Source organism: Muscardinus avellanarius, assembly GCF_963383645.1.
Source record: "Muscardinus avellanarius genome assembly, chromosome: 3".
In the NCBI taxonomy this organism is placed as follows: Eukaryota; Metazoa; Chordata; class Mammalia; order Rodentia; family Gliridae; genus Muscardinus; species Muscardinus avellanarius.
The window spans coordinates 8,645,670-8,662,402 of record NC_137788.1 but is presented as its reverse complement, the minus strand read 5'-3'; the positions used below and the strand labels follow the sequence as shown (position 1 = coordinate 8,662,402).

The 16,733-nt window shown below is 51.4% G+C and overlaps 2 protein-coding genes across 2 annotated transcripts in view; one reads left to right on the top strand and one right to left on the bottom strand.

Moving 5' to 3' along the window:
* Positions 1–16,733, top strand: part of MTOR (mechanistic target of rapamycin kinase) — a gene marked incomplete at both ends in the record, with an annotated part of 135,011 nt that overhangs the window by 58,606 nt on the left and 59,672 nt on the right. The window lies entirely within an intron of this gene.
* On the bottom strand, positions 286–5,082 carry ANGPTL7 (angiopoietin like 7; the record flags this gene model as incomplete). Its single annotated transcript, XM_080692752.1, has 5 exons — positions 286–455; positions 662–860; positions 1,468–1,662; positions 2,187–2,287; positions 4,713–5,082. The coding sequence occupies 5 exons, from the start codon at positions 5,080–5,082 to the stop codon at positions 286–288; spliced, it is 1,035 nt and encodes a 344-aa protein (XP_080548878.1).

Sequence of the window (16,733 nt, the reverse complement as noted above, 5' to 3'; positions counted from 1 at the left end):
AAAACACAAGCCAATGCTCTTCCAGGGGTGGGGGCAGAGCGCCCTCAGGCCTGCCCTGGGAATGTGCAGGGCCCACTAGCGTAAACGCTTCCTCCCGTTGCCGTACATCCTTGGTTCATATGGTTCTATTGTGCACAGGTGCTCGCCTCAGTAGCGCGGGTACTAAAATTGCGTTGTGCACCTCAGAGAGTCCTGTCGTCTGGAGTTGGTAGGCCCTCCTCCTCCCCTCTCCTGCTCCGCCCGGAGCCCCACTTGTCTGTTTCTGCTGCTCACCGCAGCGCCCTCTCAGGGCCTGAAGCCTTCCGGGCGGATTTTCATCTCCACCCGCTTGAGGGAGTAGGTGGCCCCGTGCCAGCCGTACCAGCTGATGCCGTCCAGGTGCTGGCGGTGCTCCCCCAGGCGGTAGTAGACCCCGTTGAGGTTGGAGTCCGTGCAGCAGTTGTACCAGTACCCGCCTGGCACGAGAAACAGACGGGCTGGTCAGTGGGGGCCGCCCTGCCCTCCACACAGACACAGGCCGCACCGCCGCAGGGAGTCAGCAGGAGCCGCAGCAGAAGTGGCCCCGGGCAGACGCCAGCCGCTCGGCCCCGCACACGGCCCCCGTGCCCATAGGGTTGTGGGTTGCCCCTGAAGTCCCCCCTCCGGGCCCCTCACATCTCACCTTTGCGGAGCTGGGCGCACTTGTCCAGGCAGTTGTCGTTGTCTTTGTCCTTGGTGCTGAAGGCCGTGTTGTTGTGATAGAGAAGGGCGTCGTTCCCCGAGTTGCCGCTGTAGTTCCCCAGGAAGAGGCGGTAGCTGTTCATCTCATTGGCCAGGGCGAAGTGGCTGTATTCTGCGTAGCGTCGGTCGCCCTCCCAGTCCTGCCAGGGAGGAGCAAAGCCTCAGAAAGCGCTGAGGGCCGCAGCTCCTGCGTCCTGCACTCCCCTCCCTCAGTCATCTCTCGAGAGGTGCGAGTCTACCGGGCTTTGTTGCTGGCTACCTCTGGCTTATCATACCGTCTAGCTCAAGCTTCTCTCTGGATTTGCCTCTGACTAGTCTTTCTGTAACCCTTTACATCCCTGTCAGCCTTGACTAGTCTTTCTGTAACCCTTTACTTCCCTGTCAGAAGGCCTAGATCTGTGTTTTTGCTGAGTCAGAGTTGTCCAAGAGCAATGTGAGATGTAGTGAGCACTTTAAGGCCTGCTAGTACCAGTGAGGTTTGCACTTAAGACCTCCTGACCTAGACCTGAGCAAAGACAGCGACGTTTCGCCTTAGCCACCTGTTGGGTTTGCTCTCCTGGCCTGGGTCAACATTATCCTGTGCCTCCTGGTGCCCTGCCTTGCTGAGAAATGAAAAAAAAAACAAAACCTTTCTCAACTCTACTGCAACCTGCAGCACACTGCCATGGTGAACACAGATCTCTGGGGCCTTAGAGGAGCGCAGTGTCTCCGTGCAGGGCCCCCTGTGGCCCTGGGCCCCCGGGTCACCTCCATCTCCACGCGGAGCCGTGTCGGCTGTCTGGTGAGGCGGTGGATGTGTTCATTGCCCAGCCAGAAGTCCCCACGGATGCTGCCAAAGCCCTGCTTGTACTGCTTCCAGTCCTGATAGAAGGAGACAAGGCCGCTCTTCCGTCTCTGGATAACAGTCCAGCCTCCGCCTGAAGTCTCCATGTCACAGAACACCTGGAGCAGAGAGGAAGCTCTGGTCAGGAGTTCGCAGGGGCAGGTGGCAGGGCTCAAGGGCAGGCTGCCCGGTCTTTCTCTCGTCCTTGCAGAACCAGCTGTGTCTTCCCACAGTCACACTGGGAGGTGTGGACACAGTTGGTAAGCTGCAGTGGGAGGTGGCTTCCTCAGGGAGAATGATTCAGACCAGGAATGGGGATGCTGGTGTACACAGACAGTTAAAGGGGAAAGTCCAGGTACTTACAGTATGCCCCTTCATATTCTCTCTTTTCTTTTCCCCAACAAACAGCTTTTCTGTGACTTGCAGAGATCTGAGCTAGTTGTGTGGAGGTTATTATCTGTGTTAGAGCTGGTGGAGTGGTAATGGCTGGGTGGGGGCCACTAGCCGAGTGTTCGCATGGTCCTCTGATACCCGTGTGCTGCTTCTTTGCTTCCCTTTGTGTACACCATGATTAGCCCTGTCATCTCTGTGCCTTTAAGGGATGGAGGGGGACAGTAAACGGGGAGTGGGCCCACGACCTCACCTCCAGCTCAGGGCTGCCCAGGAAGTCGTCGGGAGGAAGCTTGTACACTCCAGAGATGTGGTAGTTCTTCTGGTACAGGGAAGAGCAGTCATAGATGGCATCTGCAAGCAGAGCACACGTGGTGAACGGGGCCCGGGCTGCGCGGCGGCAGAGTGCGCCGCACATCTGAACGCAGCGGCTGGCGCCAAACTCCCTTCACACAGGAGCCGGTGGGGATTGATTCCGGGAAGTGTCGAGATTTGGAGAGGTGGGCATCAGGAAACCCAGACGGGGCTGTGTGGGCTTCACTGGTGGCATTGGGGTAGGGCTTCATCTAGAGAGTGCCTGTGGTACAACCAAACAGATGGTTTCAGGTTTTAAGTCTGAAATAATTACCCTGCTGGAGTTCGGGGCCATGAATTTTAGAAATGTTCAGTATACGAGGGTCATGTATCAGATGTCCCTGCGAGGGTCATGTATTCAGATTTCTTGGACAACTACCTATGTTACAGGATAAGTCACAAGTATCTCAGAGGGTCTGGTTTGGTTTTTCTTGTTTCTCAAAAGTAACAGCTACTGCCAACGGGAGTTCTCATTAAGGAAGTAGATTTTATAATCCTATCTTCCCTCTCCCCCATCCTAACAATGTCGTATTCTCAAATAAAAAACAAAACCTTGAGGAACCCTTTGAGGCCTTCCCCTGAGTTTTGTTAGAACAAGGAAATAAGCCAGGTATGGTGGTGCGTGCCTGTAATCCTAGTATTTAGGAGGCTGAGAGGAGGATCACAGGTACAAACCAGCCGTAGTAACTTAGCAAGACTGTCAGCAACTTAATGAGGCCCTATTTCAAAATAAAAAATAAAAAGGATAGGGTATAGCTTGAGAGAAGACTATCCCTGGGTTTCATCCCTAGTACCAAAAAACAGGCAGGACGATGAGATTTTCTTTTCCCCCTGGGGTGATTTAAATTCTTCCTCGGTTACCCTTGGGGATTCTGGTTTATCCTAGGTTCTCACGTCCTGTTCTAAATATCAAAGAACTTTGTAAAGAAACATCCTTTCTGGTGGGACTCAACGAGCTCGCACTGTCGAGGAGGTGCTGTCTGGCCTCCGAATCGCGGCTTTCCCCTGGGTGACCATGCGCCGGGGTCTTAGAGAACAGCACAGCTGGCGGATGTGACGCGGCCGCCACGGGAGTTGTCTGAAGCACCTCACTCCCCTTGCAGAGCCCGTTGGCAGAGGGCGTGGGGCGGGCTTGCCATCGCCCTCAGACTTCTGCCTTTCCTGCTGCTGGTGAAGGTCTCAACTTACTGCTTGCTCCGAGGGGCGCTCTATTTATGGTGGGTAGAGGTGCCCCGGCAGCTGCTCACAGAAGGAAAGTCAAGGGAGGGTGCTTGGGCGAGGAGAGTGAGAGCGCCGCGGGAGGGCCTCGCTGCCCTGCGCACGCCCGTGGGTGGCTCGGGAGCCCTGGCTCGGGACAGGGCGGGGCTCTGCCAGGGGCCTCCGGCCCAGACTTCCATGTGTTTAGCCTCATCTCACAGACCAGACCTGGTCTCACTTGTCTGAACAGTGGCCTGAGAATATCTTTCCGATCCCAAACTGAGTGCCAGGAAGTCCATGCTCGGTGATTTGAACGCGTTGGCTTAGATAACAGACTTTTTGAGCTAAACTTCATGTTAAAGCTTGTCTTCCCTGAACTGATGCGGTTTACTCATTGTTCGTTAGCCATAGATTCGTGCTTGACTTGGATTATAATGTAACCAACGGTTCTTACATTAGGAAGAGGTGGCATTATCTATCAGATATGTCCCTTACGACTGTTTTCCTGAAATTTCAGAAAACCACATATGTTGCCGAGTTGTAAACTCGTAGTGGTCCATCTGTGCCAACCTAACCAGCCACCGAAAGCTGGTTTGCAGAAAGACATTAAATGGATCTTATTTGGGGCCATTAAAAGCCCACATTTCAACATTCTGTTTGCTTATTTCTTGTGTTATTTGGGGGAATTTTACTTGAGACCGTGGAGAAAGAATTGAGGAACCTCTGAGCACAAAGGGCTTCTTCGGATGGCTGGGCAGGATCTCTACACTTAATTCCGAGCCAGTGAGATGAGTTGGGTTTGCAGAAAGAGAACACAAAGTTCCATTACTGCGCATTCCCTCAGAATTTTAGAAACACGGGAGAGCTTTTGTTGATAAAATTTTGTGTCCAGAGCAAGAGGTGCTACAATTCCTGTTTTCTTGGGATTATGGGCACAGTCTGTCAGTTCTTGATAAGGAGTAACTACGCCAGCCAGGAAGATGTGAGCCCCACCTCTAAGACTGCTGTGTGACTTTGGCAAACCATGCCATCACCCAGCGCCCCATGCTCATGCCTTCCTGACTTGCTGAAACACTGTGAAGGTGCTGAGTAAATTTTTAGGGCTTTAGAAACCATAAGCCTTTACTCAAGGGGAAATACACCCCAGGAGCGCCCCGTCCCTGCCTGAGGAGCAGGTCCCTAGACGCCGTGCCGGGGACCGGGAGCGGCGGGCGAGGGGAGGCCTTACCTGCCGAGGTCTGCGTGACCGTCTGGGCCGCCTGCAGCTGCATGATGTCAATCTGGTTGTTCATCTCCGAGTACTTGCTCTCTGCGTCGGTGAGCCGCGCCGCCATGCGCTTGCTGGCGCTCTCCAGCTCCATCACCTGCATGACCACGCTCACCCAGTCGCCCTCCTGCTTCTTGCTGAGCGCGCCCAGCTGACTGCTCAGGTTGGCGACCTGGGCCTTGAGCTCCTTCACCTCCTTGCAGCAGGCGGCCGCCTTGAGCTGGGCAGGCGTCTTGGGTTTGGGAGGCTTCTGCAGCCATGCTGGGTGGCCGACAAAGGCCAGGATGAAGACGCAGAGCCAGCTCGCAGCTGAGAGCGTCTTCTTCAGCATCTTGGCGGGCCCGGGAGAAGGGTCTTCCTGTGAGGCAGTGTGGGTGGCCCAGCGGAGGCCCAGGAGGCTGCGGCAAGCCTGACCCCTTCACGCTGGTCGGCCTCACACTTTGCTCGCTTGCTTTTCTTAGCGGTTCTCAAAGCTTGAGTTCCTGAAAGTGCAGCCCAGTGGTACTCTCTCGCTTTCCTCCCCAAGCCTGAGCGCTCCACCAAGTCGGCATCTTAAATATTGTTTGTGCTGCACCGCCACCCCACCGTGGCCCTGCACGGGGCCAGCCCCTCCCACCTCCTCTGGGAGGGCCAGGTGCCTGCTGGGTGAAGTCAGCGGAGACTTGGGCCAGAGGAGGGAGGAGGGCAAGCCCGTCTTTCCTTGCCCGCACAGTCTCTGGGCTGAGACAGGAGGACTGTGAATTTGTGAGTTTCCAGTTTCGCCTATTAGATGATGCCCCTGCCAGCCACTGGCTCGGTTCTGTCGGCGGCCTGGCAGGGTCAGAGGAGTTCCCAAATCCCCGTCTGAAGGTTATGTAACCGTGGAGCGGCGAGGGAGGCGAGGGAGTTGGGAGCAGCACTGCTCACCGGGGAGGCCTGTTAATGTAATCCATGCTGTTTATATGAGGCACTGGTACGTTTTGGCTTCCTGCTGAATGTGCTTTTAACTAGGCCGGGTATTTCTTTGGTCATCAGCCAATGTTTTACAAAAATCCTTATCCAGGGTGGATCCAACACTATGTCATATTTGAACATTTCCAGCCTAGGAAAGTTCTAGACATAGAATAAGTGTCTTAGGAAGCACACAGAAGAGACCCTGAAGCCTGTGCCTGTGGCCTGTGCAGCTGCCCGGAGCAGGCCACTTTTGCTTCTCACGGCGCACGTTGGCAAGGGGTGTCAGGAGACTAGAGCCGGGGCAAAAGCTCAGCCCGGCCAGGGCGGTTCTGGGGTTGGTCACCCACACTCTGTCGGTCTCCAGGCAGAGCAGAACAGGCCACCCGCGGCCCGTGGTTCAAGACTGGGACGCATATCAAAGTATAGAGAAGACTCTACCTAATAAATCCAGACCAAGAGTCTGCTTCACTCTTTTATGCAGTATTGTTTGCAAATTGAAGTTAGTTTCTCACTAGATATCTGACTTTGTATCTAAAAAACAGGGTTTTTGTAATTTTCCGTATACTATACTTGTTGTGTGTGTATGTATGTGTGTCTGTGGTGCTGGGGATTGAACCCGGGGCATTCTACCTCTGAACTACACCCAGCCCTGTTTTATTTTTATTTGGAAACAGGGTCTCGCTAGGTTGATGAGAGTCTCACTACTTGCTGAGGCTGGCCTTGACCCTACAATCCTCCTTTCCCAGCCTCCCAAGTACTGAGATTGCAAGTGTGAGCCACCATGCCTGGCTCATATATTATATTTGAAGGACACTGATCTTTTGAAGACAGATGTAAAAACATGGAATTTTACCAAAGATCCTTACAAGTAAGCTTTCTGACTGTATACAGAGAGCCTCCGTCCTTAAAACAGTAGCTGTGTTCTTGGAACACATACGATTGTCTTTCCATGTTGGAGAGCGGCTGAGGCGGTCACTTGCATTTCGATACTCAGTGTCTCCCTCCCACCAAGCCGGCCCCAGGCAGCTCTTCCTCTTCATTTCTCTTCAGGGCCGAGGGTGGCCTGTTCTGCTCTGCCTGGGGACTGACGGGTGTGGGTGACCAACCCCAGAACTGCGCCTGGCCGGGCTCTATCTTCTGACGCCCCTGCAGAGTGTGGGGTGTGAGGAGCTAGGGCCAGGGTCCCCAGAGCCTTTTCCAGGCAGGGCCTCTAGCTCTTAGGAAAGTCATTTCTCTTCAGGCAGCCGGACTCACCAAACCCTTTTGTTTCTAAGCTGAAAAAAATAATGTGGCCCAGGCGGACACCAGGGTTGGTTTCTTCACGTCCCCGTTTTGCTTCACCCAGGCTGAGGACATTGTTAGTGCCCCGCAGCAGCTTGTTGCTTTGCTCAGGGCCTCTCTTGAGAGGCGTCACTGTCTGCTGGGCCTGCTCTCCTCTTGGCAGACGGCCGGCACAGCCGGGCTCTGGGGCTTTGTTAGCTCCGTGGAGGAGGTCATTGCACCAAGGAGGGCTCATCTCCCATGGCTAAGATCCTGCAAGCTTGGCCAAATTGCATGGGGGTCTTCAAGGTGATCTCTGACACACATGTGCCGTGTGATCATGCATGGCATCCCATGCACGCATGTGCCATGCGATCATACATAGCATCCCATGCACACATGTGCCATGTGATCATGCATGGCATCCCATGCACGCATGTGTCACGCCATCATACATGACATCCAGTGCACACATGTGCCATACCGATCATACATAGCACCCCATGCACACATGTGCCATACGATCATGCATAGCATCCCATGCACACATGTGCCATGCGATCATACATGGCATCCCGTGCACGTATGTGCCATGCCGTCTGACATCCAGTGCACACATGTGCCATATGATCATACATAGCATCTCATGCTCACATGTGCCATGCGATCGTATATGGCATCCCGTGCACACACGTGCCATGCCATCATATATAGCATCCTGCCCACACATGTGCCATACAATCATACATGGCATCCAGTGCACACATGTGCCATGAGAGCATGCATGGTACCCTGCACACACATGTTCCATGCAGTGGTACATAGCATCCCACGCACACATGTACCATACGATCATACATAGCATCCCGTGCACACATGTGCCATATGATCATACATAGTATCCCATGCACACATGTGCCATGCGAGCATACATGGCATCCTGCGCACACATGTGCCGTGCCATCATACATAGCATCCCGGACACATGTGTCATGATCATGCATGGCATCCAGTGCATACATGTGCTGTGCGATCATGCATGGTACCCCACACACACATGTTCCATGCAATGGTGCATAGCATCTTACGTGCACATGTGGCATACAGTAATTCGTGGTACCCTCACACACATGTGCCGTGCAGTGATACGTGGCATCCTGCATGGCCCTGGTGCCCTAGAGCAGCACAGGAGAGAGCGTGAGGGAGCAGTGGAGCTGAGCAGTAGAGCTCTGTGCATTTCTGGCCAGCATTTTGTTTTTTCTTCCTGAGTTATCATAAAACTACAGTTAAGTAATTAAGGTATTATATTCAGCACAAGGATAGATTAGTAGAAAAATAGAGCACAATTTAGTGCCCAGAAACAAACCCACATGAAAACAGACACTTGATTTGTCACAGGGTAGCACCACAGGTAGCCTTCTGGGGAAAACAGGACTCTTGATCCTTACCTCATGCCACACAGAAAACCTCAAGTCCAGGTTTAAAGAATAATAATAATAATAATTATTATTATTATTTTCTTGTGGTACTAGAGATTGAACCCAGCGTCGGTCTACCTCTGAGCTATACCGCCAGTTCTATTCTATTTTTTATTTTGAAAGTGTCTTGCTAAGTTGCGGAGGACCTCACTAAGTTGCTGAAGCTGGCTGCAAACCTGTGAGCCTCCTGTTTCAGCCTCCCAGGCATCAGGAGTACAGTTGTGTGCCACCACACCTGGCTCAGGAGACTTAAATTCTTAATGTGACAAGTAAAAACAATCAAAGCTTTAAATGATGGTGTAGAAGATTAGATTATCCTCAGCATCTGGAGATAATCAAGGATTCCTTGAACAAGATGCCAGATTGCCAATCATAAAGGAAAACATTAAGACATGCAAGAGCAGGGGTCATTTCTGTTCAGGAGGCACCACGGTGAGAGGCTGAAAGGCACAGCATAGTCCAGCGTACACTCGTGTATGTGTCTATGAAGAATTCTTACCAGAAAATAAGGTTGGAAAAAGCCCAATAGAAGATTAGCACAAGATGTGAGCAGGCACTTAATTCACAGAAGAGGATCTCCAGAGGCCCCGTAAACACATGAAAGGCTGCTCCCTCTCCTTAGTCATTGTGGAAACTCAAGTAACAACCTAAGACGCCACTACACACCAGCCAGAGGGCTGAGCTAGAAAAGATTGAAAACACCACGGGCTGACTGCTATTGGAGGCACTGGCGTTTTTATGTTCTACTGGTGGAAATGTCAACAGTGAAACTATTTTGGAGAATGACTTCAAACAAAGCTGAACGTACCGTCACCCAGCAATTGGTATTTTCTCAACAGAAACCCGAGGGCGCATGTTCCGAAAGACCGTGTACAGGAGTGTTTGTGGTAACACCGCTTAGGATGGCCAAACACAAAGAGCCCGCGTGGCAGCCAGCAGTTAGATAGGGAAGTGGTGGTATATTTACATAGTGGAATACCACTCAGCCAGAGAAAGGAAAAACTACGGTCGCATACAACATGGATGCCTCTGACACTCATGCTCGGGGTTCCTATGAAGTTCAGACAGCCCACACTAACCGGCTGTGTTAAAAGTCACGGTGGGCCGGGCGTGGCAGCGCACGCTTGTAATCCCCACGCTTGGGAGGCGGAGACAGGAGAATCTCGCAGGTTCAAAGCCAGCTGCGCTGGCTTAAGAGACCCTGTTTCCAAATATATATATATATAAAAATAATGGGTCTGGGAGTGTAGCCCGGAGGTAGAAGGGCTTCCAGGAACCCCAGTACCACCAAAAAAAAAAAAGTCACGGTGGTTGGGGAAGGCGGCGCTGTTCTCTCAGTCGCGTGGTAGTCCGAAGGATGCCCTCGGTGTCTACTCTCCTGTGGCTATGTTAGACTTCAGTTTGACAGTTGGTTTAAAGATAGATGATGAGCAGCCAGGTGTGGTGGTGCACACCTGTAATCCCAGCGCTTGGAAGGATGAGACAGGAGGATCATGTAGGTTCGAAGCCAACCTCAGCTACTTAGTGAGGCTCTCAGCAACTTAGTGAGACCCTGTTTCCAAATAAAGTATAAAATAGTATTGGGAGTATAACCCGGAGATAAAAAGCCTCTGGGTTCCATCCCCAGTACCAAAAAAAAAAGTGAGCCTAGGTAAAGTTGGAATCATTTGGTTTAACCCGCGTCAAGTTATTTACTCAATAACTTGAGATAACATCCTTACTATATGATAAATTTCTACCCTTGAAAATCACGTTTGAGTCTTGCCCTCTTTCTTTGCTTGTGAGGAAGACCAGCAAGCGGGACCCGAGCATTTTGGGGAGGTCGGACCCATTCCTGTTTGTTGATCCGGGTGGCCTGTAAGTGGCCTCAGGTCGCTTTGGCCTGTGGCAGCCTGAGGGGCCACTTGTGGCAGCCCGTGTGAAGACGGCACAACGTGAGTGCCATTTCCCATAAAAATAGCCTTACCTTTGGGCGGCTGTATTCCCCACAGTTTATCCAGGAACCCAACATGGCTACTCTGCCCCAAAGGGAAATCAAATGCCCATTACGTTGTAGTTTCACTAAGTCAGTCTTTGCCAGAGATGAGACGCTTCCAGGGGCAGCAGGACCAGATCATGTCCTGCCCCACCTGCTCCAAGAACCGCAAATCTTCTCTTCAGACTGACACCTCCGCCCCGACTTAGGCACCACAAACGGGAAAACAGGCCTGTCATTCTCTAAGAATGTCAGAGGACCCGCGCCAGCCGTGCCTCAGCCGCCCATTAATGGCAGGGATGACTGGCTTTTACAGCTGCCGGCGAGGGGCTGGCCGGGTGAACAAAGCCCCCTCTGTCTTAATTGTAAACACAGGTTTCCGAGGTGTCACCTCCATGCTGCTTGGGAGCATGAGCCCTGCTTTTGCAACTGTTTCCTGGCTCCCAGAGAAGGCAGGCCATCTTGTTCTCTTTCTGCATCTCTGCTGGAAGAAAAGGCATTCCTTCCAGAGAGGCGAGGATTTGCTTCAGCAAAACACATTCCTACCTCTGGGTCACGCTGACTTCCAAGGTGCCAGTGTGCCTCTAGGAATCTGCGCCCCTTGTACAGAGCCCCACAACTGCGGGGCTGGGGTGCAGCCCAGTGAGGGCACGGACTTAGCATGGGGGGCCCTGGGTGCCACCCGCAGGTCCCTCAGCCAAGAGTGGGAGGGCAGAGGGCACCATGTGTTGAAAGCTCGAGCCCAGCGCATCTTCTGGCCCACTCCTGCTCTCTAGTGCCCTCGAGGTTCATCCCCACCCCACAGGTCTCACCCATTACCAGGAGGATAGAAATTGACTGCTGGGTGCTCTAGGGACTTCGCATAGGCTCAGTGCAGAAGAGCTTGCCTGTGCAGAGATCTTGCAGGCCCCAGCGGCAGCTTTTCAGTGCAGAAAGCCACCCATCAGCAAGGATTCATGAGAAGGGACCTATTCGGGTCTGACAACATGGGCCAGAAGAACAGAGGGTCTTTACTGCAGCGTGGGGCCGCTGTGAAGAAGCTTGCTGGGTCACAGTAGTGAGCCTCTGCTTTTCTTCAGTGTCTAGCCCATCCTCCAGAATACAGAGGGATTTAACAGCACCAGCTCTTACCATGAGGTAGAAATACCACGTCTGGTTTTTATAAACTACTGTGGTTGTGGGGATGGGCCGCTGGCAATTAAACTGTGCCAGAGTGCTCCGTGACCTTGAATTGTATACTGCCACCCTCTTTTCAGTAATGTCGAAGTGAAAAAAGTGTACATCTTAGAATTAGTGAGCTAGAGCAGGGCTGGATTCTGCCTTGTGGCCACATCTGACATTTGTCCAGATAATAACAAAATGAATCTGTAGAGACGCCATCGGTTCCTTGAAATTCTTTTGGGTAGCTCCTTGCCCATGCGTCTGGATAGTACAGTTACAACGTGGCACGCTCCCTTTCTGTCTTTTCTTTACCAAGATGGTATGCGTATCCTTTCTTTGCTCCAATCCCAGAATGGCCGCCAGTGTTCCTACAGGCTGGCCAGATCCTTAATAGAGTGGAGGGCCGGCTCATGTCCGCTTCTGCAATTAAACGTGGAGAGCTGGAAGCCGCCGGAACCCCGGGGCCAGCACTATCCATTTTGTTCCCAGCTTCGTCCTCATAAGTGACAGAGTCAGAGCCCTGGACGTTCAGAAGCTGAGAAATCAGGATGTCACCCACTGTCCTCCCTGCTTTGCATCCAGGTGGATGGAAACTGACTTTGGATTTCCTGTCTGCCCCCGCCCCTCGGCTCTTTTTCACGACAGCTGCGCCGCCTCCTAGTCTCCCACAGCTCTTGGTTTCCTCCTGGATATGAAGAGGCAGAAAGGGGGAGAAAAACCCCCAGGCAACACGGAAAGAGGAGCAGTGCTCATTGTTGTAGAATAAAAAGATAATGGCCAATTTGTCAAGAAGTGTTGACAAGAAAGATAAAGTTGGAAGTAATTAACTGGCTGACATGCTGGGAGCGATGCGCCTGCCAGTAGCTCCGTAAATCAGCCAGAGCCTTGGAAATGTGACAGCCATTCATCATTTTTACTACACACCTCCGACAGGCCCCTCGGTTGGAAACCAGGCCGCACAAATCGTATGTTTTGACACGCCGGGGCCGTGCACCTCTCGCCGCCGCCTGTGGGGTTTGCTCGGGCACAGCCTTGGCCAGCCGGAGGACGCCCCGGGGCGGCTGTGCAGAGCTTATCACCGGCACCGCTCATCTTCTGGGGGCGGACGCCACTCTCAGAGCCAGCTCAAAACTTGAACAGATCACTCGCTGGGCGGAGAGCCCTGACTGTGAGCTCGTGAGCAGCCCGCCCGGAGGCCTGGTGCTCACAAGTACTGCTCTCAGCCAGCCGCGGCAGCTCTCGGTGCATGGCATGACCACGCAGTCATTAAAAGAAATTATGGAGATGGAGTAGAGTGGGAAGTGCCTGTGCTATGTGAATGAGCAGAGAATAAAACTTACAACTGAATGCTCCGGTCACTGCTATGTAGAAGACATGTTTAATTATGCAGAGTATGCATAGCTGAAATCATTTTGATATGGTGACTACTGTAGTAGACGTCCCTCCAGACAGGTTTTTGGGTTTTCCCTCCTCCTCCTCCTCCTCCTCCTCCTCCTCCTCCTCCTCCTCCTCCTCCTCCTCCTCCTCCTTCTTCTTCTATTAGTGAAGACTAAACTCCAGGGGCATAGTACCTCCAAGCTACAACCTGAAACCTGTTTTATCTTTTTATCTTGAAACAGGGCCTTACTAAGTTATTGCATGCTGGCCTCAAACATGCGATCCTCCTATCTCAGCCTCTGAATGAAGGGTCCGAGACGAGCCCACCACCCCCAAATAACGAAGGACACTTTAGAGATGCAAGAGACAGCGAGGTTCATTGTGCTGCAGCTCTTTCCTGGCAAGCCAGGGGTCAAAACCCAGACGTCACTCACCAGTCACCTCACAGGGGATTATAGGCTACCGGAGAGTGGCCCTGGCCCAGCCGCAGCCCCTTTAGTAGGCGAGGGAGTTCGGTCGAGGGTCGACCCCAAGCTCACTGAGGGCTCTGAATTTATAGCCCAAAGAGGGGGTGGTCACACACGTCAGAGCCCGCCAAAGGCATGTCCAATCATATTAACTTGTAAACAAGTACAAGCAATAATTTTAAAAGCAAGCATACTCAATGCACAGCAAATGATTTTACAGAGCTGCCTTTCTACGTCACTGCGCCAAGGGCCAGCTTATCTCCCTTATGCTGGGCTTGCTAGTGCCGCCTCTGGCCTGCAGATGTTCTTAGTAGATAGCAAAAACTTAAGCAGATTAAGATGAAAAACAGGAACTTGTCAGTACCCACCAGCCTAGCTAAGATAACCCACTCTTTCCTACATTCTCCAGTCCTATGCATAAGCATTTTACTTAAGCAGATCAGGATGAAAAACAGGAACTTGTCAGTCAACTGCTTGTCAATTAACTACAATCCCACTAGTTGCTGCATTCAATAATTTTACATTTCTCACATCACTCTTAACATTATCCTATCTTAAGTAACTTATAGAGCTATCTTTGCTAAACCTTCATGCTGTGGGGGGGAACCTCTGCTCACATATTCCCAAAGAGGTTAGTTCGTGGTTACGAGCTTCCTGGAGCAGAGAACTTGTAAAATGCTTTCAACTTTCTTTAGCCTTCCTATTCCAAAAGCATATTTCAAAAGCAAAGCAGACTTCTAAACTTTTCAAAATTCGTTTCTTTACAGGCTTTTTATCTCTTTTTAAACCTAGGCCGCATCTTTGCATAAGCAGAGTACAGAAGCTAAAGTTCAAGCAATTCATAAAAGACACACCCGCACATTTCTCAAGAAAAACTATCCTACGACTTTTACTCAAAAATACTATCAAAACACTTATTTATTTTTCTATTCCAAAGTCATTCTTTTCTCCACACTTGTTACTATCCTATTTTCCTATTTCTTATCCTTTTAATCTCACCTAGCATCACCTTATACTCTAAGTCCTAATTCCTACTACACACCTCATACTGTCCTATATGGTTACTCTAAGTCTTCATGGGGCTGGGGTCTTGTCTAACCCTCCAGTCCCTCACATGAAGTCCTGGGATTACAGTTGTATGCCGCTGTATGGAACCCAGGGACATTCTACCTCTAACCAACACCCTCGGCTCTATTTTTTATATTCTTTCATTTGAAATAGGGTCTCACTAAGTTGCGGAGGGCCTCACCAAGTAGCTGAGGCTGGCCACAAACCATTATCCTCCTGTCTCAGCCTCCCAAATGCTGGGATTATAAGCGTGCCCCACCACACCTGCCTGGTTCTTTTTCTTCTTCTTTTTTTTTTTTTTTTTTTTTTTTTGTCCTAGGAATTGAAACTAGGAGCATTCTACCTCCAAAGTACACTTTTAGCCCTTCTTTTATTTTGAAACAGAGTCTCACTAAACTGCTGAAGCTCAAGCTGGACGTGGTGGCGCACGCTTGTAATCCCAGCATTCAGGAGGCTGAGATGGGAGGATCACGGTTTGCAGATAGCTTCAGCTACTTAATGAGGCCCTCCACAACTTAGACCCTGTTTCAAAATAAAGAATAAAAAATAGGGCAGGTGGTGTAGCTCGGAGATCAAATGCCCCTGGGTTCCATACCTAGACCTGCAAAAAAAAAAAAAAAAAAAAATTGCTGAAGCTAGCCTTGAGCCTGCTATCCTCCTGTCTCAGCCTCTCAAGTATTGGGATTACAGGGTGCCCCGCTGCATCAAGCTCCCCCATTTTTGTCTTAAGTGATTGTACTTTCTCACAGGCAGAATTAGCATTTTCCCATAGAGGTTGTGACAGAAATCACTAAAACAGTGCCCAAAGAGGGGGGTGAGGACATTTTAGGAGCTCCTTTTTTTTTTTTTTTTTTTTTGTGGTACTGGGGGTGGAACCCAGAGGCTTTCTACCTCCGGGCTATACTCCCAGACCTTTTTTATATTTTATTTGGAAACAGGGTCTCACTAAGTTGCTGAAAGCCTCACTAAGTAGCTGAGTCTGGGTTCGAACCCATGCAATCCTCCTGTCTCAGCCTCCCAAGGGCAGGGATTACAAGCGTGCGCCACCACGCCCGGCTTGGAGCTCCTTCTTCTGAAGCCCACTCGGGGACCGAGACATCAGGAACCTACTCAGAGCGTCCAAATGGGCCACCTCGCTCATACCAAGTGTTTTTTGTCCTGATGCCTTAGGTCCCAAAGAACTCGAAGAGCATATCCCAGCTTTGAAACCCTATAACAGAGCCAGCCTTTTCTTTGTATTTTGTTTTTGGTTTGTTGTTGTTTTTGTTTTGGGTGCTGGGGATGGAACCCAGGAGCATTCTTCCTCCAAGCTCTACCCCAGCACTATTTTTTTTACTTGGGATTAGGGTCTCACAAAGTTGCTAAGAGCCTCACTAAGTTGCTGAAGCTGGTTTTGAACCTCCTATCTGCCTGTCTCAGCCTCCCATGTACTGGGATTACAGGCATGCACTACCATGCCCAGCTGCCTTCTCTTTCTTAATATGTAAAAAAGGACTCAGGTATCTTCCTAAGGCCTGACCCTGCCTGGCCTGGGTGCTGTTTTTGCCAACTCTGGCTCTCGGGTGCCGTCTCCCGCCCACCTGCACCCACGCGGCCCTGCCCCACCAGCATCGCTCCACGCTGCATTTCAGATGTGCTCCCTGTCTTCACTGCTGTACTTCCACTTTTATTTTTTATTGTTTGTTTAAATTAGTTGATTTAAAAGGAGACGGTTGCTGGAAGCCCACCTGTAATCCCAGTAACTTGAGACACGGAGACAGGATTGCAGATTCTCGGCCAGCCTCAACAACATAGGGAGACCCCGGTAACTCAGGCCCTGTTTCAAAATACAAGGGGCTGAGCCCAGCAGGGTTTGTACACCTGCAGTCCCAATACTTTTTTTTTTTTTTTTTAATTTATTGAGGATTTCCCCGGGCCGGGCTCTCCCCTGTACATAGGCCCCGCCCCCTGCCCTGCGTGGCTCGTGGTCCCCACTTCCGAAGCCTGAGACCCCCGCCATTTTTTTATTTTTAATCCACCCTCATCAATAGTTGGTTGTAAAGAGTGGGCCAGGTACCACCCCAGGGTCGGCGGCCAGGTGACGGGAGGGGCCCGGCTTTCGCGGGCTGAGGCCACGCTGGGGTCTCCGGGGCCACCAGGGGTGTGGGCGCTCTGCAACTGGCCGCAGGGCTCCTCTCCCCAGAGTTCTTTCTCGGTGTGTGGGGTGCTGGGGGTGTATTCACCACCCTGGGGTCTCCCCAACCTGTTCTGGCGTCACAAGTGT